Source organism: Polypterus senegalus, chromosome 13 (assembly GCF_016835505.1).
Source record: "Polypterus senegalus isolate Bchr_013 chromosome 13, ASM1683550v1, whole genome shotgun sequence".
In the NCBI taxonomy this organism is placed as follows: domain Eukaryota; kingdom Metazoa; phylum Chordata; class Cladistia; order Polypteriformes; family Polypteridae; genus Polypterus; species Polypterus senegalus.
Genome location: NC_053166.1, coordinates 131,481,899 through 131,506,311, shown reverse-complemented (window position 1 = coordinate 131,506,311; position 24,413 = coordinate 131,481,899). Strand labels below are relative to the sequence as shown.

The 24,413-nt window shown below is 36.4% G+C and overlaps 1 protein-coding gene across 1 annotated transcript in view; it reads left to right on the top strand.

Moving 5' to 3' along the window:
• mad1l1 (mitotic arrest deficient 1 like 1) overlaps positions 1-24,413 on the top strand; it is an 898,611-nt gene that overhangs the window by 372,213 nt on the left and 501,985 nt on the right. Inside the window, exon 15 of the mRNA XM_039774048.1 lies at positions 18,874-18,964. Within this exon, the coding sequence (XP_039629982.1) occupies positions 18,874-18,964 (91 nt within the window). The remainder of the gene's footprint in view (positions 1-18,873; positions 18,965-24,413) is intronic.

Sequence of the window (24,413 nt, the reverse complement as noted above, 5' to 3'; positions counted from 1 at the left end):
AAAATGTATACAGTATTTAAAAAGAAATGAGATAAAATGAAACCAGTAGTAACACAATAAATAATACCTTTTCACTGGGGAGTAGCTGCACGAGAGCAGCAGCAGTATGCATGAATCTCTTTCCCAGCACTGACCAAAAATTATTTAACCTGCCGTAATTTGCCTATTTTTGTTCAATGTATTTATGGCCATTGGAAAAAAGCTGTTTCTTAATCTGTTGGTCTGTGCTTTCAAAGATGTGGAACATCTATATAGATGGTTGTGGGATCATGATTGTAAATTGAGCTTAATGTCATATTGTCCACATTAATCAGATCTTAACACAATCTGGCATCTTTGAGTAGAAGTGGAACAATGTGTTTGGAATCGACATCCTGTATCGCTAACAACTATGGGACACAATGGCACTAAATTCAAGGCAGATTAAAGAGTTGCACCTAATATAGTGACCTCTCAATGTAGATGACATAGTTGAAATTGATTTAATTGCAATTAATTTCAGTATTGAAATTTCACAAACATTTGTTTTTTCTTTCCTCTTTTTATATTAACATTTTGTTCATAATTTTACTGGATTGTCCGTCTTGCTTTTGATGTGAATATTTTCATGCCATAATGTATGTTTACTTTGGTGCTTTTAAATGCGTTTACTTACATTTAAACTCCGCTACTGCTAAACACATCTAACCTGACAACCACCCGCCCCATACACACACACAAAGTATTGTTTGTTTATTATAATGTTGTAACATCATTTTATACATTAATTTGGTTCTGTCAAGGTGAATTTTCAAAGTAATTTCTCATTTCTTACCTTAGCATATTTTTCTGTTTCACATAACGAAAGTCACTTCATTGTTAATGGTGGTAATAGACACTTAAAATAACTGGCCAGTGACTAATGTGCTCAAGCACTTCGGCAGGCTCCACCGATCTTCCAAGATATTTGTTGAACACAGGATTCTTTATAATTAAACAAATAAATAGGTAAAAGACAGACTTGTCATTTAGTTGCAATAATATACTTAGACTAAATTGTTTTTCTATTTTTGCATAACTTATGCCATTGAAATTAAATTTACTGACACGTTACTTAATAGTTTGTAAGACATGGGTGCTAATCTAGACCTTCTTACTTGTTGAGTTTATACAGTAGCTACTCTAAGTATTATCTAATGCCTGCTAACTGAGTGTGTTGTTCCATATTCCTTTTAATACTTATGTGGAGAATTTATTTTGTGGTACCTCTTCAGTTTAGTTGATGTTTTTGTGAGGTTTGAAATTGTTAATAAAATTCTCAGTACATCTTCACAAAGCATAAAAAGCTAAGTTAGCTTGACTTTTTAAAAGATGAACTTCTGGCTGATTTTTCCTTGTCCAATTTCCTTTGGAATCCAATCTTTCTGTAGTATAGTGTCTTAAATGACATTGTTCAAACACAATCTCACCATTCATTTCAGCAGAATTGCTTGTTTGCTGATGAATTGATATTATGAATGTTGTACTTTTCTTTTGATCATTTATTCACCATAAAGAAGACTTCGGGCCTCATATGTAAACGGTATGTACGTCTATTTCCATGCTCACTTAGAGATAAAAAAAAAAAAAAACCTATCCTTTGGTGTAAATCAAAGCACGTGTTCATGATAGCCTCAAACCATGTGTATGCACACTTCTGCTTGGTTTTGGAAACGGGTGGCACCCATCATCAAAGCAGTGCTACCGTTTCTTTGTGGTCTCCCTTTCTTTTTTAGATTCACATCCATTGCGTGGGCTTTATGAAATATACCAAAATTAATTGTATATTGTTTGCAAATTTAATTCACTTGATTGTAATCAAGTTGGCCAAACTATTCCAACTACCATGGCTGCTTTTGCATTTTAGAAGACATTGCAAGAGGAAGAATTAGAAAAGAGCACTATTTACAGATCACACTGTCTTCTTGTTCCATGGTGATGACTGGCTACTGCATCAGTTTAGATTTCCATGAGCTATCCTCTTGGAGCTGTGTGCTGTTAGAATACTAGGACTTATACATGATATCACTTTTATGATTAAATGCATTAAAGTATGTATATTACATTTTACAGATAAATTAACTTCATTTAAATGTATACTGTAGATATACATGGGTGCACGGTGATGTGTCAGAAGTGCCGCTGGCTCTCAGAAAAGGGACACATCCTGGGTGTCATTTGCCTGGAGGTTGTATGTTTTCCTGGTAGGTTTCCTCTGCGTGCTTCAGTTTCCTTCCAAAGGGATTCAGGTTCGGGTATTTGGTGATGCTAAATTGACGCTACTAGTGTATGTGTGTGCTTAAATTAACCCAGTGATGAGCTGGTGCTCATTCCATGGACTGTTTCTGTCTCACACTTGATGCTTGATAGGACTGGCGCGACCATGGATGGAAGGATGGATGGAAGGCATTATTAATCATGTATAATGAAGACTTTTCAATGTTCCTAAAAAGTTTTGTAGAATCAGTGTTCTAAGCTTACAGCTGGTTTTTCATTTATTACAGACTCTTATTGTGTGGCAATTGGTTACGTGGAGAAAGAAAATGGAAGGACAGGAATATGGGGTTGGTATGTTTGACAGAGATAGTACTGCTGCAATAAATTATTCCATCCAGTGTCATGCCTGTCCCAGCAGGAATAATCCCTGGACGGGGTGCCAGCTCATTGCTACCACTTCTCCACTGTGCCCCCATGTTTAATACTTGCTTTAATGCATTTCATCATGAAAATTATATCAAGTATACATCTTGGTATTCTAAAATGTTCAGTAAAAGCCAGATTGAATGTTATTTACCTTGATTTATTTACTTATCTTTCTACAGCGTAAAGTTACAAGTAGACTGCAGAGCTTCCTCTGTTTGATTGACAAGGTCATGCTCACAAATTACACGTGTAATGCCATGAAAAATGCCTGCTGACTTAAAGTACATGAGCAATGGTACAAGAATACAGTTAGACGTCTTTTTTGGGAACATACACTGTCCAGATTTAAACACTAGCGTGTTTTTTTTTTGTTTTATTTTTTTTTAAGCTAATGCAGTTCTCTTTTTAATGGTCTTATTCAAAGTGCTGCTGCCAGAGCCCTGACCAGGAAAAGTCACCAGCATCATTTTATACTTAGTTAAAGGGTGGGCACTTAGAGGCTATCCATCTTTTTTTTTTATATATTAATATAGATATGTTCATAGTCAGGTACATTTGCAGCACCTTCAAATTTCCTACTTGGTGTTATTTATCTGAATTCAACTCAAAATCCATTTGAAAATACCACAGTTTGGCACCACATTAATTTAGCTTGACCACTCATAGTTTAGTTTAGGTGTCTTGGGGGGAATATTGAATGGCCAGCATCACTGATGCATATTGAAAAAAAGTCAAATTTTATAATACATGATTTTCTCCTTCTAAATCCTTATTGGCAGTTATAATTTAAGCATATGGCTACATCTTGGGTTTAGAGGTTGGTAGCAATCTCTTTTCTAGTACCTTGTTGTTATCACTTGGAACTAATTAAAAAAAATCATTTAAAAGAATATTGTGAAATTAAAAATCCTGTCCTTTGACTTCTGCAAAGTCAACACACATTTTTATAACTCACACTTGAGGAACTTCACTGATGTTCACATGTTTGATGACAATACACTTACGACTCATCACAGACATATAGATTACAAAGTTCACTGATAAATTTTGAGTATAAAACAAATATTTGATGCCTTGTCATTGACATGTTAAAGATAGTTTCCCACATATTAACATTAAGGAAGTGAATAGATAGATGTATGGGGAAAAAAAAAAATCTTTCATGCTGTACTCAGCAAGCCAGCCTGTACATGTGAAAGCTATATTAACTACATAAAGTTTTAAATGGCATCAATATATTCCTTCCTTTTTAGTAATTTATCCATGGCCCTGCCTTATGATGACTTACCTCCACAGGTACAAGCTCGTGCTGATCACACTAATTAAAGTAGCTTCATTTTCTTGACACACACAATTGTCATTTGCATTCATTCTTATTTATTCAGTTGATGAGCAGAAATTTCTCTAAAGCCAATTTTGTGGTTTCTAGAAATGTTTGAGCCATTATGGAAATCTCTTCTATTTTATGTTTTATGTATTGAGAGATTTTTGAACATGAACCCATGGAAAGCACAAAAGCAAAGATTTTGTTTGACACTTTCAAGAGAGATTCATTTTCCCAAGCCTGGCCTTTTTTTTTCAGTCCAGTAAACACAACCCAGCACTTCTACCCCGTGAAATTTTGTGATTACTTTAACTCTAAAATCATTTTTCTAGTTTCTTCTGAGACCGTGCAGTCCCGCTTCCCTTGTAAGTTGTGTTTTGCTCTTGCACTTGTTTCCCCAGGGTTAACTTGTGCTAAATACTTTACTTTGTTTTTTTGTGACTGCAGGGTTTTTGAAATTATTTATTTTTTATGCAACTGTCATAGCCACAGTTTGTGAAGTGATAAGGAAAAAATATGAATAAAGGAAAAGCTGAATGTTGCTTTCATATTTTTCATATCATCTCTGGCTTTAACCTTTAAGGTCACTTTCAGATTGGAATTTTGGTGGCTTGTTTCTTGGCTGAGTCATAAACCACCTGATGCGCAGCATGTTATGTGTTCAGCAGCCTTGGCATGCATATTATGCTGACAGAGTAGTGTTCTGCTGGAAAGAAGAATCAAATAAAATCTTAAGCTATGCATCATTAGTTCTCGGCAGGCTACACGTTCTACATCATTTGACACAAGTGAAGTTGTCTTGGCATTGTGTGGAGTGCTTCTTTTTGTCTTTTTTCTCTCTTTTCAACATTTCAGAATCTGACGATTTTTAAATGGACACTTGTTGGGCCACGTTTTAGGCTATATACTTTATGGGTGCCTCAGATTCATTATTTTGGAGGCTATTAATTTCAAAGTGTTGCTTTTTCTGTGAGTTTTTTTTTTATTTTTGGAAAATTGACAGTTTCATCATTATTTACAAAAGGATCCAGTGATTTTTTTTATGGGATTTACTTAATTGTTTTTGAAAGTTATAATTAACATTTTTAGATGGTTTCTTCCTGATATATGTATGTGTGCATCAGTTATTTTGAACAACAACAACAACATTTATTTATATAGCACATTTTCATACAAAAAATGTAGCTCAAAGTGCTTTACAAAATGAAGAATAGAAAAATAGAAGACACAATAAAAAATAAAAATAAGTCAACATTAATTAACATAGAATAAGTAAGGTCCGATGGCCAGGGTGGACAGAAAAAAAAAAAACTCCAGAGGCTGGAGAAAAAAAATAAAATCTGCAGGGATTCCAGACCAAGAGACCACCCCGTCCCCTCTGGGCAATCTACCTAACATAAATGAAACAGTCCTCTTTGTATTTAGGATTCTCTTGGAAGGACTTGATGATGATGGTCACGTAGATTTATGGCTTTTAGTCCATCAATGTTGGTGCATCATGATGTTTTGAGTTGCGCCACCACCACAAAGAAACCGGAAAAAGAAACAGAAGAGAGAGTTGGGGTCAGTACGGATTTTGGAGCCACTATGAATAGTTATTATGAAGAATTGAACATACAGAGTATCAGTATTAAGTTAAACTGAAGTTATAAAAAGGCCATGTTAAAGTAATGTGTTTTCAGCAGTGTTTTAAAGTGCTCTACTGTATTTGCCTGGCGAATTCCTATTGGCAGGCTATTCCAGATTTTAGGTGCATAGCAGCAGAAGGCCGCCTCACCACTTCTTTTAAGTTTAGCTTTTGGAATTCTAAGGAGACACTCATTTGAGGATCTAAGGTTACGATTTGGAATATCAGACATTCCGATATATAAGATGGAGCGAGATTATTTAAGGCTTTATAAACCATAAGCAGTATTTTAAAGTGAATCCTGAATGACACAGGCAACCAGTGTAGTGACATCAAAACTGGAGAGATGTGTTCGGATTTTCTTTTCTAGTTAGGATTCTATCAGCTGCATTCTGCACTCGTTGCAAGTGATTTGTGTCTTTTTTGGGTAGTCCTGAGAGGAGTGCGTTACAGTAATCTAGTCTACTGAAAACAAAAGCGTGAATTAATTTCTCAGCATCTTTCAATGATATAAGAGGTCTAACTTTTGCTATGTTTCTTAAGTGAAAAAATGCTGTCCTAGTGGTCTGATGAATATGCGATTTAAAATTCAGATTACAGTCAACAGTTACTCCTAAGTTTTTTACTTCCGTCTTAACTTTTAATTCTAATGCATCAAGTTTATTTCTGATAACCTCATTGAATCCATTATTGCCAAATACAAAAATTTCAGTTTTCTCTTTATTTAGTTTGAGAAAATTACTATTCATCCATTCAGAAATCCCAGTAAGACATTGTGTTAGTGAATCCAGAGAGTCGGTGTCATCAGGTGCTATTGATAAGTACAGCTGTGTGTCATCAGCATAGCTATGGTAGCTCATGTTGTAACCTGAGATAATCTGACCTAACGGAAGCATATAGATTGAGAAGAGCAGCGGACCCAGGATAGAGCCTTGTGGAACACCATATTGGATATCATGTGTCTTTGAGATGTGATTACCACAACTCACAAAGAAGTTTCTACCTGCCAGGTAGGATTCAAACCAATTTAAGACACTGCCAGAGAGGCCCACCCATTGACTAAGAATATTATGATCAATGGTGTCAAATGCAGCACTCAGATCTAAGAGGATGAGAACAGATAAATGGCCTCTGTCTGCATTTACCTGCAAGTCATTTACTACTTTAATGAGTGCAGTTTCTGTACTGTGATTTGTTCTGAAACCTGACTGAAATTTATCAAGAATAGCATGTTTATTTAGGTGGTCATTTAACTGCATAATGACTGCCTTCTCTAGAATTTTACTTAAGATGGGCAGGTTAGAGATGGGTCTAAAATTTTCAAAAGCAGAGGGGTCAAGATTATGTTTCTTAAGTAGGGGTTTAACTACAGCAGTCTTAAGACAGTCTGGGAAGACCCCCGTAACTAATGACGAATTTACTTTTTTGAAAAACCTTGTTGGTATTGGGTCAAGGGCGCAGGTGGAGGGTTTCAGTTGAGAGATTATACTATGTAATTCTGGTAAATCTATCCTGGTGAAAGAATTTAATTTGTTTATAATGGAGTACCGGGGCTTTGGAGGTTCTGCAGTGTTGGGGAGATATACTATGTTATCTCTAATATCATTAATTCTTTTATTGTAAAATACAGCAATGTTCTCACAGGTTTCACTGGAAGTATTCTGGGGGCATTCCTTTGTGTTACCTGAGTTTAACAGGCGATCAATTGTAGAAAATAAGACTCTGGGATTACTAGCATTGTTATTTATAATATTAGAGGAATAGCAGTGCCTCTCAAGGCGGACTGTGTTATTGTATTGTTATTTTAACCTTCAATATCTCATAATGGATAGTTTGGTTTCCCTCCATTTACGCTCAGCTCTACGACATGTTCTTTTTAAATCAGACACTCTTTGGGTCTTCCATGGAATAGCAATGCTAGAAGATTTTTTAACTGTCTTTTCAGGTGCAACAATGTCAACAGCAGCTCTTACTTTAGAATTGAAGTGTTCCACTTTACTATTTACACTATCCTCGCTATTATAGTTGGCACTATAAACGGACTGATTGCTTAGAAGTAGTTGACATGTTTTATACTGTTTATTTGTAGTCTGTTAGATTTCCTTTCTCACAGATCTAAGGGTCTGAACTTGAATCCCAGCCAGGTCACTTATGGTCTAAGTCAGGGATGCCCACACTTTTTCAGCTTGCGATCTACTTTTAAAATGACCAGGACGAAATGATCTACCTATATTAAAAATGCTATAATAATAATAATAATAATAATATATATATATATATATATATATATATATAATATATATAACCTTTATGCCACAATAACAAATAAATATATTTGTGGTCACTACAGTATTTGGATTTAATAATCTTCATGTGGGAAAAGGCTGACTCGCATAAATACGTAGAGCCGAATAATGCAGTCAAGGAGCTCTTGAATTCAGCCAAGTGAAAAATGACGGCTGTCCGATTAAATGCGATTTTAGTTGCCTCTCCTTTCTCTTTCTCAGATCGCTTTTCGGAAGGACGTCAGTTTTGTGGTTTTTATGAACAGTTCGAAAGTGCCTTTCCACATTTTCCTTCTATGGAACAGCAATGATAGATTGACAGATCAGGCAAATGCACTTCAATTGTGACATTGCAAGAAAAAAAATCCTCTTCCAATTCCACATCCAGCCCATACCCTCCCCAAACAATTTTTTTTTTAAATCCCATCTTTAGTCGATATAAATTGGAAGGCTAGCTACATCACAGCCGGAGTTTTGCAGTAGCTCGCGCTTTTGATCGTGCATGCGGGATGACCAGTGTGTTAGAAGAGAAGAGATCTCACCCTGGCCGCCCTGTATGTCAATCAAGTGGCAAATGCCATAGGGATGATATACAGTATGATACACTAACGTTTAAAAAAAATTTTTTTTTGAATGCAACATGATCGACCTGCACTATCTTTGCAATCGACGCATTGGGCACCCCTGGTCTAAGTGTAGTTTGCACTTTCTTCCCACATGTGCATGTTTTTTTCCCCCAGGTATTTTAACTTTTTCTCACAGATCCCATGGACTTTTTATTTGATTACTTGGTAACTTTAAGCCGTTTAGTCTGAGTGAGTGCAGGCGTGTGCAGGAATTTCCCCTACAATGTATTGGCACAACATTCAGTGTTGGTACTTGTCTTTTGCTGGGTGCTGCCATGATTTTATCTGGCCCCTTGTATCTCTAAACCTGTGTTAAGCAAGTTTAAAAGCAAAACAAACTACCTCATGGATTCAAATTTAATTATCTCATTATTTAATAACACACACATAGATATATGCCTTAAAGGATTTTGCCAAATTTGTATTGTGTGACCCTGGCCTTGTGGCTGTAAACACAGCAGATGGAAGCTGGTAGTTGAAAAGGCCATAAAATGTATGTTTATAGACATCAGCAGAGACCCAGGAGTTTGTGAAAGGGTATGATTTTCTTTCATTCATGGAGATTGCTGTGGGTATAGTAATTCCAGGAGCACAAAGTTGTTGATAAAGTACATTCGAGGCTTTTATGGTGCTCCTGTTTAGCACACATGGTTTTCTACACTTTGATGATCAAGCTACTTATCCCTTCAAGGTTCACTTGGGTGATTGAGAGAGGACTGATGGTCTTGGGAGTTCCAGAGGGTATCCCTTTACTTGAAAGTATTTAGAGGTCCCTACTTGAGCAAGTTGGCAAGTAACCTTACCAGACAGACAGGGTAGCAGGGTCTTTTTTTCTTTTGTTTATGTGTTGCTCTCATTTGTTGTGTCCTTTTTTGTTAATAAAGGCACATTATTCAGACCTTTTGTCCTGGTACTGTTTTGTTCTCAAGTTTTAGCAATGTTATAAAAGCACCTCCTGTTTTTCTTAGGAAGCAATTATTTTAGTAACCTTAAACAGTCATGAGTTTTCTCTGCCTGATCCAATTGAGAATCGTGGAGGCAAAAGGTAGGAAACACCCACCGGATTGGTTGCCACTCTACAACTTGTGGTTGCATGCAATTTAGAATCCTAAATAAACCTAAGTTGTAGTCTTAGGTTGTGGGAACAAAACCCATTTAGACACTGGGGGAATGTGCACAATCCTCTCAGACAATGCCCATCCTCGGGAATCAAACCCTGGTTGTTAGATCTGTGTTGCCTTTATAGTGCATTATTTCCCATATTATTATTAAAGTTGATCACTTTTTGTACCAATATAGCAGCATCACATTTTCTTGATGTGTAACTCTGTCTGTATTTAATATACAGAATCCCATTTCCTTTAAAAGCCTTTGTTCTTTGCTGCCGAGGAAGCCAAAATCACAAGGCCTGGCAATGCAGTGCTGTTGAATGGTGCATCTTGTGCATTAGATTCAATTGTTTCTCCTATCATCTACAGTTAACATAATATAGTTTTAGTGTACTGCAAGTAGCTCTTTCTGTCATGATTATCCTTCACTACACTTAACATACCCAAATCAAGCTAATCTGTGCCTTCAGGAGAGGATACTCCCCATATCTTAAGGTAATAAAGTTCAGTTTTCTAACTGCCTTTTGATACACAATTATTATTTTGTCATTCATCTGTTGAACAGATTTGTGTCATTCATTCTCAATATATCCTGCCTCTTTGTTCTTGTGGTTCAATCTGACTATTCCTTCTCTTGAGAAGTGCTAAAAATGAATGCTGTCTTTCACTACTTGCTCCCAAGCTGCTGAGTAAACTTCCTGTGACTTCTAATGTAGCTTCAAATCTGTTGATGTCCAGGTCCTGCTTTTAGACACATCTCTTTTTCAAAGCATTTGTGGATGGATTAAGCTGTCAGTTCTATTTTCCTCCTGGTTTTGTTAGATGTTCTCACCTACTCAGCTGTCATGTACTTTTGGTTTTATTTGAGTTAATTTTCAGCTTGGTTTGGGAGCAGCTGTCTTCTACTCTTTCTTGTTCTAAACTTTACCTTTTTTTTTTTTTTTTCATCTTTTGTTTTTTTTTTATATTTTCTGGCAACTCAAGTGTATTATCTACGTGTTGATTTTTAACACCCTTTGAATAAAGGTTTCTTCTAAATAAATAATATTTGGAAACCTGCTTACTATATACTGCCTCTCTGATCCTGGAAAGTGTGTTTTTCCTGCAATCAACCTTTTTATAAACCTTATGTTTATGTTTGCTTATTAAGAGGCCTTCTGGAAAATATTACTCATTGGCAAAGATGCTTGTGTTAACACTAGAATTACCAGAGCCTATGAAAAAACTTATAGATCTGTCCCACCTTAAATCGATTCTCACCTTTCCGTCAGCGTCTTCTGTCTTTTAAATGTGTTGATAAGCAGCAAGCAGTTTGCTATCACATCCCCCACCGGGGCACAGTTTTCTCAGCTCAAATCTGTTTACCTGTGTGTCAGTTACTTGGAGTTATATAGAGTGAGAAGTCAAGCAAAATCACACCTAAATACTATATTGTTATTTGGAACACATGCATTTCATGTGTGTTCTGTGTCTACAACGATCTATGTCGGGGTGCACACACTTTTTTGGCTTGCGAGCTACTTTTAAAATGACCAGATCAAAATGATCTACCTACATTAAAAATACTATATATACAGTGGGATGCAAAAGTTTGGGCAACCTTGTTAATAGTCATTATTTTCCTGTATAAATCGTTGGTTGTTACGATAAAAAATGTCAGTTAAATGTATCATATAGGAGACACACAGTGATATTTGAGAAGTGAAATTAAGTTTATTGGATTTACAGAAAGTGTGCAATAATTGTTCCAACAAAATTGGGCACCACAAAAAAGAAATTAAATCAATATTTAGTAGATCCGCCTTTTGCAGAAATTACAGCCTCTAAACGCTTCCTGTAGGTTCCAATGAGAGTCTGGATTGTGGTTGAAGGTATTTTGGACCATTCCTCTTTACAAAACATCTCTAGTTCATTCAGGTTTGATGGCTTCCGAGCATGGACAGCTCTCTTTAACTCACACCACAGATTTTCAATTATATTCAGGTCTGGGGACTGAGATGGCCATTCCAGAACGTTGTACTTGTTCCTCTGCATGAATGCCTTAGTGGATTTTGAGCAGTGTTTCGGGTCGTTGTCTTGTTGAAAGATCCAGCCCCGGCGTAGATTCAGCTTTGTCACTGATTCCTAGACATTGGTCTGCAGAATCTGCTGATACTGAGTGGAATCCATGCGTCCCTCAACTTTGACAAGATTCCCAGTCCCTGCACTGGCCACACAGCCCCACAGCATGATGGAACCACCACCATATTTTACTGTAGGTAGCAGGTGTTTTTCTTGGAATGCTGTGTTCTTTTTCCTCCATGCATAACGCCCCTTGTTATGCCCAAATAACTCAATTTTAGTTTCATCAGCCCACAGCACCTTATTCCAAAATGAAGCTGGCTTGTCCAAATGTGTTTGAGCATACCTCAAGCGGCTCTGTTTGTGCTGTGGGCGGAGAAAAGGTTTCGTCTGCATCACTCTTGCATACAGCATCTCCTTGTGTAAAGTGCGCCGAATGGTTGAACGATGCACAGTGACTCCATCTGCTGCAAGATGATGTTGTAGGTCTTTGGTGCTGATCTGTGGGTTGACTCTGACTGTTCTCACCATTCGTTGCTTCTGTCTATACGAAATCTTTCTTGGTCTGCCACTTCGAGCTGATTTTTTTTTTGATACATCAGGTTGATCTGTACAGTTTAAAATGCACACAAACCAACACTCTGTACATATTCCATCATTCTTATTATGTCATCCTTCAGTAGTTCCTAGAAAATGCACATGACATTGAATGCAGTGATAGCAAAAAAAGTGGTGCTTGCCACATTTGGCTGAATCCTGTAATATCTTTGCTTTATCCAATTTTGCTGTAAAACTGTTATTTTTAAAACAGCATTAGACCTGTGTGCACTGTTTGCAAACAAGGAAACATGATTTTTACTGTTAAGTGCACCTGATGCAAGGGTCCCATCAACAAACTTTGTGTCATTGTGTGATATTCCCAGATGCTCCCAAACCAGCTTAAAGATACAGCACTTCTAGTGTTTTCCGGGTCTGTTCGTGGTGGGCCATGTTTGATGTAGCTCTGGTGGGACATACATAGAGGATATCCTCAGTAGACACTCAAATCAGTTATGCTTGAACCATATAATATGATGGTGCTGCTGCACTACTTCCAGGTTGTTGTAATAGTCAAAGCTCTTGAAAAGCCTAGTCTGAATTTTTCTGCAGACCCTGACCTGAATGGTTCTACTTTGGTAGGTGACCAATTAACACTGGTAGAGCTTACTTGTTTAAATCATTTTCAGAAGTCCAAAAAATTGAACTTTTTGGGCTGAAGAATATGTATATGACGGTTCATGGTTTGCTACCTTAAAAAAACTAGTCATAAAGTAGTAGCAAGCAAGAAATTAACTTGACCACAAACACAGGATGCTTTCTTTTGCTGACATTTTCTACAAAGAATTGTATCAGCTGGGTAAAATGAACTATGATATAGTCAGCACTGTTCCTAATGTCTTTTGAAGTAGCCTAATATAAAAAACTGTTTTACAGTGTATTTTGCAGTTGCACTCATAAGTTTATATACCCTGGCATAGTTTTTAAGATGTGCACACATTTTGTAGAAAAGCTGACTGATTAAGCAACTATAAGGCATCACAGAACAACACAACCACAAAAAAAACAGTAAAAAGGAAAATAGTTAGATGGTCCCTGTTCAAAAGTTTTCATACCTTTAGTTCTTACTATTATTTATTGCCTTCTTTAGCATTAATGATGGCATTTAGTCTTTTTTGATAGTTGTGGATGAAGCCCTTGAATTTCTCAGGTGGCAGAGCTGTCTATTCTCCTTGGCCACTCCAGCACCTTCTCCTTTTTCTGCTGTAGTCAACCAAGGAGCAACTTGGCCTTGTGTTTTGGATCACTGTCATGTTGAAAGATCCAAGTGCGTCATGTGTGCATCTTCCGGACTGATGAATTCAAGTTATCCTCCCAATATTTTCTGGTAACATGCTGCATTCATCTTGCCATCAATTTTCAGTAATTTACCTGTGCAGCTGTAGCTCTCATCCCCCCACCCTAGAACATCAGAATTCCACCCCCGTGCTTCACATTAGGGGAAGGTGTCCTTTTCTTCATGGGCCTTTTTGCATCCTTTCTGAACATAGCATTTATGACTGTGACCCTAAATTTCAGTTTTGGTCTTATCACTCCAGTGGACTTTGTTCCAGAGGTTTTGAGGCTTGTTTTGGTGCTGTTTGGGATATATTGTAAGTGGGCTCTTTTGTGGCATTGACACAAAGGCTTTTTCTTGCAACTTGACTGTGCAGCCTACTTTTGTTCAAGTATTGTGCATCTTAAAGCACTAACACCAGTTGTTTGCAGAGAAGCCTGTATCATCTGATATGGCTTGTCGGTTTTTCTTGTCAGCTCCACAGATGATCCTGGCAGTTGAGACTGAAATTTCAGTTAGTCTGCCTGACTGTGGCCTGGTAACAATAGAACCTCTAACTTTCCACTTTATTATCAAGAGTCTGAACACTGCTGACTGGTATTTTCAGATCTCTGGATATCTTTTTATATCCTTTTACTGATTTTTTTACAAGTCAACAACCTTTTCTTACAGGTTCATTGACAGTTCTTTTGCTTTCCCTATGACTTTGTATCCAGTAAAGTCAGTGCAGCTCTACGTGAATTTAAATTGACTATTTATACACAGACACTGATGACAGTCCACGAGGTTACAGGTGTGGACACCGGCCCTTAATTACCCTTAATTTGAACCTGTGGTTGTCAAATTGTGTATATAATGTCAGTCCCAACATTTAAGGGTATATAAATTTTGATCAGGGCGCTTTGACTGATTTCAGTTATCAATGTGATTTTAAAAAGGGCCCACACAATTGTGTGATAAGAAATTGCCTCTCTTGTGAACACTGTTACTTATATTTTCCAAACAATAGCCAATATTTCACAAATTCCTCTAGGGTATGTAAATTTATGAGCATGCCTGTATTGTCTGCTGTTGATTGGCCTACACCTGCTGATAAAAAACTATTTTTCTATGTCTGTCAGCATCTGTTAGAACAGTGGTTGCTCTCCTGGATCCATGAGTGCTGTGGTGGCTGCAGAGTTTTTTGTTTTTTTTTAAATCTCAGATGTATTTCTTCTTTTGAGGTAACTGTTGTGAACCTGTTGCTTAATTGGATGACTGGCCTCAGATCTCAGCTAGCTATCTCAGAAATTACCCATAGCATCGATTTTATTTTTCTATTAAATTCAGAAAATGTATCATAACTGAATCATAACTTTTACTTCTAAAGTGTATTCTTTCTCCAGATTTTTTTGCTTCATTTTTTCCCCACTTGTATAAGTTCCGAGTACTCAATTCTTGTCGTGTTCCTTTACCCTGCTAGCCAGTTTGTGATGATGTGTAAATAAATTTTTGCTCGGAAACGTACCAGATTAATCTATCCTTTTAAGTCTGATGGAGCTAATTGACTCATGGACGTAAAAAAAATTGTTGACATTATTTGGTTGTCAGGTACACACTGGTTCAAATTTCTGACATGGCAAAATGAAACTGAGATCAAGCCATCTAATTACACTATATGCATTTTTAATAGAAAGAATTTCTAATTGCAATGAAAATGAACTTCTAGTGTAGCACTCTGGGAGCAGTGTTGCTTGCCAACTTTTTTGCTTTAGCTAAAAGAAGGGAAAAAACAGATTGATACAACATCTGATATAACAAAATGTCTGGATGGTGACTCAAACCGACATATTCTGAAAGTGAAAGTAATTTTTACTGACACTGAAGATACTGATGGAAAACATAGGTAATATACACAGTGCCTAGCATTCTCAGGGACACTAAATCCACTTAGGGTTGTAAGGGGTACAACCCTTTCTTGGCAGTTATAGGTCTCAAGGCAGTAACCAACACTGAGCAGGGTACTAGTTCATCACTTAATTTTACTACTTTACTAAAATTTCTTTTTGCCAGTCAACCTATCCTGTGAGCTTTTGTGATGTGAGAGGAAAACTGGTGGAAAATCCATACATGTTCTAACCATTGCACCATCATGTTGCCCAGGACTAACATATTAACTACATTTGTTTATCTTTGGTAAGAGTTACACATTATAGCAAAAATAACTACCAAAACATTTATTATTTTAAAATGATGTGAAAGCATTTGTTAAATTGTGCATTATCTTGTCATTGTATCATGGTACTTTAAATAATAATAATTGTATTATGCTAGTAGGTGAGCGTATATACCTGAGGTGCTGAGAACCTTAGTGGTCTAATGAGAGAATTTGATATAAACAAACAAACCATTCAATCTTTTTACATTATAAGGCTGGATTTGCAGAGCACAGCATGAAAGCTGCTTTGCTGTGAGCTCAAGGGTAGAGTTCGGATTACCTGTTGTGTTTTATTATTTTTTGTTTATTGTGCTAATGTATCATATGTTGGTAGGTCTTAAAAATATAGATTTCATTTCATTATGAAGGCATATCAATACTTCTACTACTTACAACTTTTAATACTACTGTTGCTTTCAAAACTAATTTTGAAATAATATTAATTCATTTGACTTGATTATTTCTCTTTATCAAATTTCCTGCAACCTTCCCATGTAGTGTTTAACAGCTCATTCTGGTAATGCCTTGGCTTTGGGTATTTGATAAGGTCAAACATGAGAGGTTGGGCATCAAACTACAAGAAGTTAGAATTTGGAGCATAGTGTGTAGTTGGGTGTAAAATTAGGTCAAACACATGAAGCAAGGAGTTATGGTACAAGGAGCATTGACAGAATTGGGTGATGTTAAAAGTGGAGTTCCTCTGGGGTTATTGCTAGGGTTAATTTTAATATATATATATATATATATATATATATATATATATATATATATATATATATATATATATATATATATATATATATGATCTGGGTAGGAATATAAACAACAGGCTGGTTAGATTTTCAAATGATACCAAGCTAGGTGGGACTGCAATAATCTAGAATCAGTTGAATCATTAGAGAGGGACTTGAACAGCATACAGGCTTGGGCAGATTTGTGACTGACTAAATTTTTAATGTAAGTAAGTATTACACGCAGGAAGTAGAAATGTTAGATTTGAATAATGGGAACTCTGAAACTTAACAGTTCTCATTTTGAGAAGGAATTTGGAGTCACAGTTGATTCATCACCATCTACATCAAGACAGTTTACAGAACCTGTTCTGGAGACTATTTAAATATTATATTATTTAACATGATTATAACTCATTTGAGGTTATCCATAGGCTTTATAGCACACTAGTGGGCCAACCAGTACTGTGTGCAGTTTTATTGTCCAGACTACAAAAAAAAGTAGCAGTGTAAGTGAAAAATCCAGAGTACAGACTGAGATAAATTAGCTGTGAAGAAATAGTAAATAAGCTGAACATTTTTAGTCTAAGCAAATTGAGATTAAAAAGTGACATGATTGAAGTTTCTAAACTATGAAAGGAAATTGTAAAGTGGATTCAGTCTGGTACTTTAAAATGGTATTAGCAAGAACATGGCGACACAGTTGGAAGCTTCTAACGGGTATGTTTTGAACAAACATTGGAAACCTTTTCTGCAGAGAGCTATACACATGAAAAAATTACAAAGCTGTGTCAAAGAGGGAACTTCAAATCTCGACTGGATACGTGGATAGGTTTGGCAAGCTTTGGTGGGCTGAATGGCTTGTTGTCATCAAAGTTTTTCTAATGTGATTTTTTGCCTTCTAATTGTTTCACCTTAGCTAAAATTGTCTTGATCTTCTGCCAGGGTTGGAAGCTGTACGCATGTCCAATATTTTTGTAAAGAAATTGAAGCATATGGTCTAAAGCCTAGACACATGAAAAATACAGATGTGGCTTAGACAGGGAAGTATGCTAAACTGATATTACCAAAATCTGTAAATTATATGGCATAGCTGGTGACATGTCAAAGTGATATGTATGTGGCTCTTAATCTCAAAAGATTCTTGTTTACTCTAATGTATGTGCACTTTTGGGTTCTTACCATCTGAAGTTGCCAGTTGCCACTGTTGATTACATTCTAAGATGATTTATTGTAATACTTTGCATGAAATGGTTTGTAGCTAAGGCTGTGAGATTTATTCATGTTAAGGCTTTCTGGTGATGACTGCGCTCACTGGTTCTTTTTTGATGCATATGATTTGCCCCCAAGTGACAGGAAATCATAGTAAATGAACAAAGGTTTAATGGAATAACAGAGCAGAATCAATAGTGCAACTAGAGAATGATGACTTGATGGACTTTGTTTGATCTGTATTGCATCTGTTTGATATGTTAGTTAAGTGCTGTCATTCTGCTTAAATCATTCCTGAAAAGCCATGCCTGATGAACATTCATAAGTGTAAAAAGTAATACAGTTTGCCATTTATGTAGGAGACTTGACAAGAAGTGGAAAAAAGTTCTGTGTTTTTTAACATATAAAGGGTACTCATAATATTCTAGTTATTTAATTAGCTTAAAGCAGTTTTCCAAAAAGCCTCGTTCCCAGTGACCCCTTTCATATGTAAATAAGCACCACAAATGCATAAACCAGAAACTAGTGTAATTGTTCTTTTATTCAGACCTTTAAAGTTATAGGAATAGTCTGGTAACCCCACTACTGAAGGAAAAAAGTCTTTCCCATACCGCCACTAATCTGTCATCAGCTTCTCTCATTTGTAGCCTCAGGTTCATAGAGTAGGTGATATCTTTTAACAGTATATCCTTGGAGATGAGAAGTGGGATTGGCATGCTTTATCAAAGAGTTACAACAAATACCACAGCTTCTTATTGGTGGATTGTCAGCAAGAGTTGTAGAAAAAAACTGACATAAACCTAAAACTTTCTGACCACCTTAAAATACAGTTAACCATTAAAAGCATCAGCTAACAATCCCTGTCTCAGGTATATCAGGAAACACTGATAAAATTTCTGCAGTCATTTGTAAAAAGTGTCTTTTGACTGTTCAAAAAATAAGCTTTAGAATTAATTGCTTTCCATTAAACAAAATCAGCAGTAGATTGAACACTTTTCTTTAAAATTGTTCCATATCTGCTTTCCTATTAAAATTTCCTTCAAAAATATAGCAACTTCTGAACTACTTTTCTATTCTGTGTGATTCTAAAAAGAAAAGCACTTTTCAATTATAAACTATAATGGTAATTGCTATGCTTAAAACAAAATTCTATTCGTTTTGATACAGACAAAAGATTGAAGAGCTAGAGGCAGAACGCAGCCGTCTCGAAGAGCAGAATAATGTATTGGAAATGAGACTGGAGAGGCATAACCTTCAGGTATGTGAGAACTAATTAAGAAAATGAAATTTCAGATGAATTTAGGGTTTTTCCTTTAAGGCGGCAAAGTGTTATTTTTTTCCATTTTTCTTTTTTTTGTGGGAAGGATGGTAGATAACCTTTCTCCTTTGGCTCTGTAGCTGTACTATACTTTAAAGGAACTGCTTCTCATTTCTAATTCTAATGCGATGAATCCCCATGTGCATAAATTAGCATTTATATTCATTTTTTGTTTATAAGGTTGTTCTTTTATTTACTTCATGTCACTTTGGGAATCACATTCTCTTTTCAATTGTTATTTCCTCACAGGATGATACCCACTTAAGTTGAATACCCCTTCAATTACTTAAGGCACCTTTGAGATTGTTTATAAGAGTTGATCTTATGCAGTGCATCCTTTAAGCAATAAATGTAATTATCCTCATCCTTGTTAGTGGAGCTCTGTTCTTGAATGTGGTTTGTATTCAGCTAAATGCTGGTTTTTCAACCCAAACTGTAGACATTTGGATGACTTTCCCAGCAGTATAATTACATGTTCCCCTTCTGCCCTAGTGCTTCCTCTTGAGAAAGACAGAATCTCAAGAGCCTTCTTTTAATCCATTGTGCAGGGATTCAAGAAGTTCATTTAAATGCAGTGTTGATCAATAGCTTGTCTTAAAAGGGTTAGTGAATATATTGCAGCCATGTGAAACAAATGTTTGAACTGCTACAGCATGCAGCTTTTGTTTAAATTGAAGTAGCAGTGCAAAATGTGTACAATTGTCTCTTTCTAGGCAAAGTCACGTCCTTCTTCATTTTACAGTGTCCATCCTTTTCACCTTGTGTCTCTTTCTAATTTGCAGTGACTGGTACTTGGTGTTGTCTCCTTGTTTTAATCCTTTTTGTAAAACACTCTGTTCCAAATTCTAGAATTATATGGTGCCCCTGGAAACTAAAGCTACAGAATATGAACTTTTAAAAAAAAAATGTATTAACAATTGGCCAGTGAAATCACTTTGTTCCTTTCTGTTGGAAATGTAATTTTTGCTACTAGTATGTGTGTGTCTTTTGTTACAATGGAAGATACAAGGGAATGGAGAAAGTTAATTCTCAATGTATTATTTTGGGGATGGTTTAAACTTAGGCTTTCATGCCAACTCATCTGTTAATTAGTATCAGTTTCATACATGCAATTATGAACTCTGTTGTATGAATAACACTATATAAATATGCTAAAAATCACAGTGTGTGAATCTCTTTATACAGAAATAGGGTCAGTGATTCTGTTATTGAATCAGTAAATCTTCATAAAATACCAAAAAGGAGGCTGCCCGTGACTTGGTAAATGTTCTAAATGTAGAAATATGGGATGAATGTACATTGTGAAATATAACAGATAATACTTATAAAAATAAAAAAATAAGCCAACTGTTCAATTTACTAAACTTTTTACACTATATAACTGTTCATTGTAAGCTCTGTGTTAAAATACTTTAAAATGTCAATATCAGTTTTACAACTGTAAAGGAATGAATCAATTCATATAATACTAGGTGCATGCTGGATGACAAGTGCACAGCCCACTGGGTGTACAGCCCCATGAAAAACAACAACACATGTCCATAATAGGAAAATCACCGTTATTACTCTGTCAGCATATTGCCATTGCGTCAAGCTGCCACAAGTTTCCATGCTCATTTTAATTGTGAATTTCAAGCTAGTAATTTATACAAGTATTCTAACCAGTAATGTCTTTATGCAAAATGGCTGGGTAAATTAAAATAATAGGTGAACTAATTTGAAAACGGCATAATTCCCTTTTGCCTTGATAAGCATGTGTAGGCAAGAGGAAACAATAGATTTCTGGATGATTAAACTATATGTCAATTAGTGGTGCACGATACTGTTTTTTGACATCAATACCAAGTACTTAATGAACACTGTTAGTTGATACCAAGTACTGAATGAGTAATTTTGTTATACATTTTCAAAATTTTTTCAAAAACAAATATGTGGAAACAATGCAGTTGTATTTTATAAGCCATACATAAAACTTAGGCTTATTCTTTAAGACAGAAAATGCTATAGTATTTATTGAAATTAGCAATAATTGTTGTAAACATTTTTAATATTTAGCCAACAATAGATATAAACATAAAAAATAGTTTCAATTAAAAAGCAAATAAAGAGCAGCCTAATTGTAATGCTTTCCAAATGAAAGAAATGTTTAGCTTAACTAAGGTTTCTGGCAGGGTTTTTTTGTTCAAAAAACTACAACATTGCAGCTACTCTTACCTATAACTCTTGATTCTGGAATAAAAAGCCATTTACTCTCCAAACTGGATCTTAGTGCTGATAGAAGCTTTCATGCTAAAGCTCAAGTAGCCTAGGAAAGAAATCTGACTGTTTTGCTGACCCAGGAGTAGAGAATCCTGTCTGATCTCAGGATTGGTATGCAGTATGTCTGCAGTTCAAGCTCATTTATTGTCATGTGCTCATAGCAGAATGAACTTTTTACTTGCATTCTTCCCCAGAATAGTGACAATAATGCAATATAAACCAAAGATATGCACATGAATGTTTTTGGCATTATCAATATTTTTTCTTTTCTTTGGTCACTGTGCATCTGTAAATTATGACATGCTTATGACTCCTACAGTGTTTAAAAGACACTGGTGTAAACTGTTTTAACAAAGGTGACCCTTGAAAATACAACCCTCCTCAAAAAATAGAATCTCTGTGTACAAAATGACTTCTTATCACACTTTATTGTACTTGTTATAAATTGATAGATTTACTCTGACTAAAAAGATTTTTTTGTTGTAAGGCTGCATCAATAGCACATGCATCAGTAATATCTGACATGGGCGGCCCTAAAAGCTGATCATTTCAGTAAATAGACAACAACAACAACATTTATTTACAGTGCATCTGTAAAGTATTCACAGCACATCACTTTTTCCACATTTTGTTATGTTACAGCCTTATTCCTAATGGATTAAATTCATTTTTTTCTTCAGAATTCTACACACAACACCCCATAATGACAACATGAAAAAAGATTACTTGAGGTTTTTGCAAATTTATTAAAAATAAAAAAATTGAGAAATCATATGTACATAAGTATTCACAGCCTTTGCTCAATACTTTGTCGATGCACCTTTGGCAGCAATTACAGCCTCAAGTCTTTTTGAATATGATGCCACAAGCTTGGCACACCTATCCTTGGCCAGTTTCGTCCATTCCTCTTTGTAGCACCTCTCAGGCTCCATCAGGTTGGATGGGAAGTGTCGGTGTACAGCCATTTTAAGATCTCTCCAGAGATGTTCAATCGGATTCAAGTCTGGGCTCTGGCTGGGCCACTCAAGGACATTCAGAGTTTTCCTGAAGCCACTCCTTTGATATCTTGGCTGTGTGCTTAGGGTCGTTGAAAGATGAACCATCGCCCCAGTCTTAGGTCAACAGCGATCTGGAGCAGGTTTTCATCCAAGATGTCTCTGTACATTCCTGCAGTCATCTTTCCCTTTATCCAGATTAGTCTCCCAGTTCCTGCCACTGAAAAACATCCCCACAGCATGATGCTGCCACCACCATGCTTCACTGTTGGGATGGTACTGGCCTGGTGATGAGCGGTGCCTGGTTTCCTCCAAACGTGACGCCTGGCATTCACACCAAAGAGTTCAATCTTTGTCTCGTCAGACCAGAGAATTTTGTTTCTCATGGTCTGAGTCCTTCAGGTCCCTTTTGGCAAACACCAGGCGGGCTGTCATGTGCCTTTTACTAAGAAGTGGCTTCCGTCTGGCCACTCTACCATACAGGGCTGATTGGTGAATTGCTGCAGGGATGGTTGACCTTCTGGAAGGTTCTCCTCTCTCCACAGAGGACGTCTGGAGCTCTGACAGAGTGACCACCGGGTTCTTGGTCACCTCCCTGACTAAGACCCTTCTCCCCCAATCGCTCAGTTTAGATGGCCGGCCAGCTCTAGGAAGAGTACTGGTGGTTTCGAGCTTCTTCCACTTACGGATGATGGAGGCCACTGTGCTCATTGGGACCTTCAAAGCAGCAGAAATTTTTCCTTCCTGCAGATTTGTGACTCGAGACAATCCTGTCTCGGAGGTCTACAGACAATTCCTTTCACTTCATGCTCGGTTTGTGCTCTGACATGAACTGTCAACTGTGGGACCTTATATAGACAGGTGTGTGCCTTTCCAAATCTTGTCCAATCAACTGAATTTACCACAGGTGGACTCCAATTAAGCTGCAGAAACATCTCAAGGATGATCAGGGGAAACAGGATGCACCTGAGCTCAGTTTTGAGCTTCATGGTAAAGGCTGTGAATACTTATGTACATGTGCTTTCTCAATTTTTTTATTTTTAATAAATTAGCAAAAATCTCAAGTAAACATTTTTCATGTTGTCATTATGGGGTGTTGTGTGTGAATTCTGAGAAAAAAAAATGAATTTAATCCATTTTGGAATAAGGCTGTAACATAACAAAATGTGGAAAAAGTGTTGCGCTGTGAATACTTTCCGGATGCACTGTATATAGCACATTTTCATACAAACAGTAGCTCAAAGTGCTTTGCGTATTGAAGAATAGAAAAATAAAAGACACAGTAAGAAAATAAAAATAAGTCAACATTAATTAACATAGAATAAGAGTAAGGTCCAATGGCTAGGGAGGACAGAAAAAACAAAACAAAAAAAACTCCAGACGGCTGGAGAAAAAAATAAAATCTGCAGGGATTCCAGACCATGAGACCACCCAGTCCCCTCTGGATATTCTACCTCACATAAATGAAACAGTCCTCTTTGTATTTAGGGTTCTTATGGTAGGACTTGATGGTGATGGTCATGCAGGCTTCTGGCTTTTAGTCCATCAATTTTGGAGCATCATGATGCTTTGAGTAGGTGGTGGTGGCACAGGCCTCAACCACAAAGAAACTGGAAAAAGAAACAGAAGAGAGAGTAGGGGTTAGTACTGATTTTAGAGCCACCATGAATAGTTATTATAATGAATTGAACGTACAGAGTATCAGGATTAAATTAAAGTGAAATTATGTGAAGGCCTTATTAAAGTAATGTGTTTTTAGCAGTTTTTTTTTTAAAGTGCTCCACTGTATTTGCCTGTCGAATGCCTATTGGCAGGCTATTCCAGATTTTAGGTGCATAACAGCAGATGGCCGTCTTACCACTTCTTTTAAGTTTTGCTCTTGGAATTCTAAGGAGATACTCATTTGAGGATCTAAGGTTACGATTTGGAATATAGGGTGTCTGACATTCCGATATACAGGTGCCGGTCATAAAATTAGAATATCATGACAAAGTTGATTTATTTCAGTAATTCGAAAAGTGAAACTTGTATATTAGATTCATTCATTACACACAGACTGATGTATTTCAAATGTTTATTTCTTTTAATTTTGAATATAATTAGAATATGAATTAAGACCAATGCAAAAAAAGGAT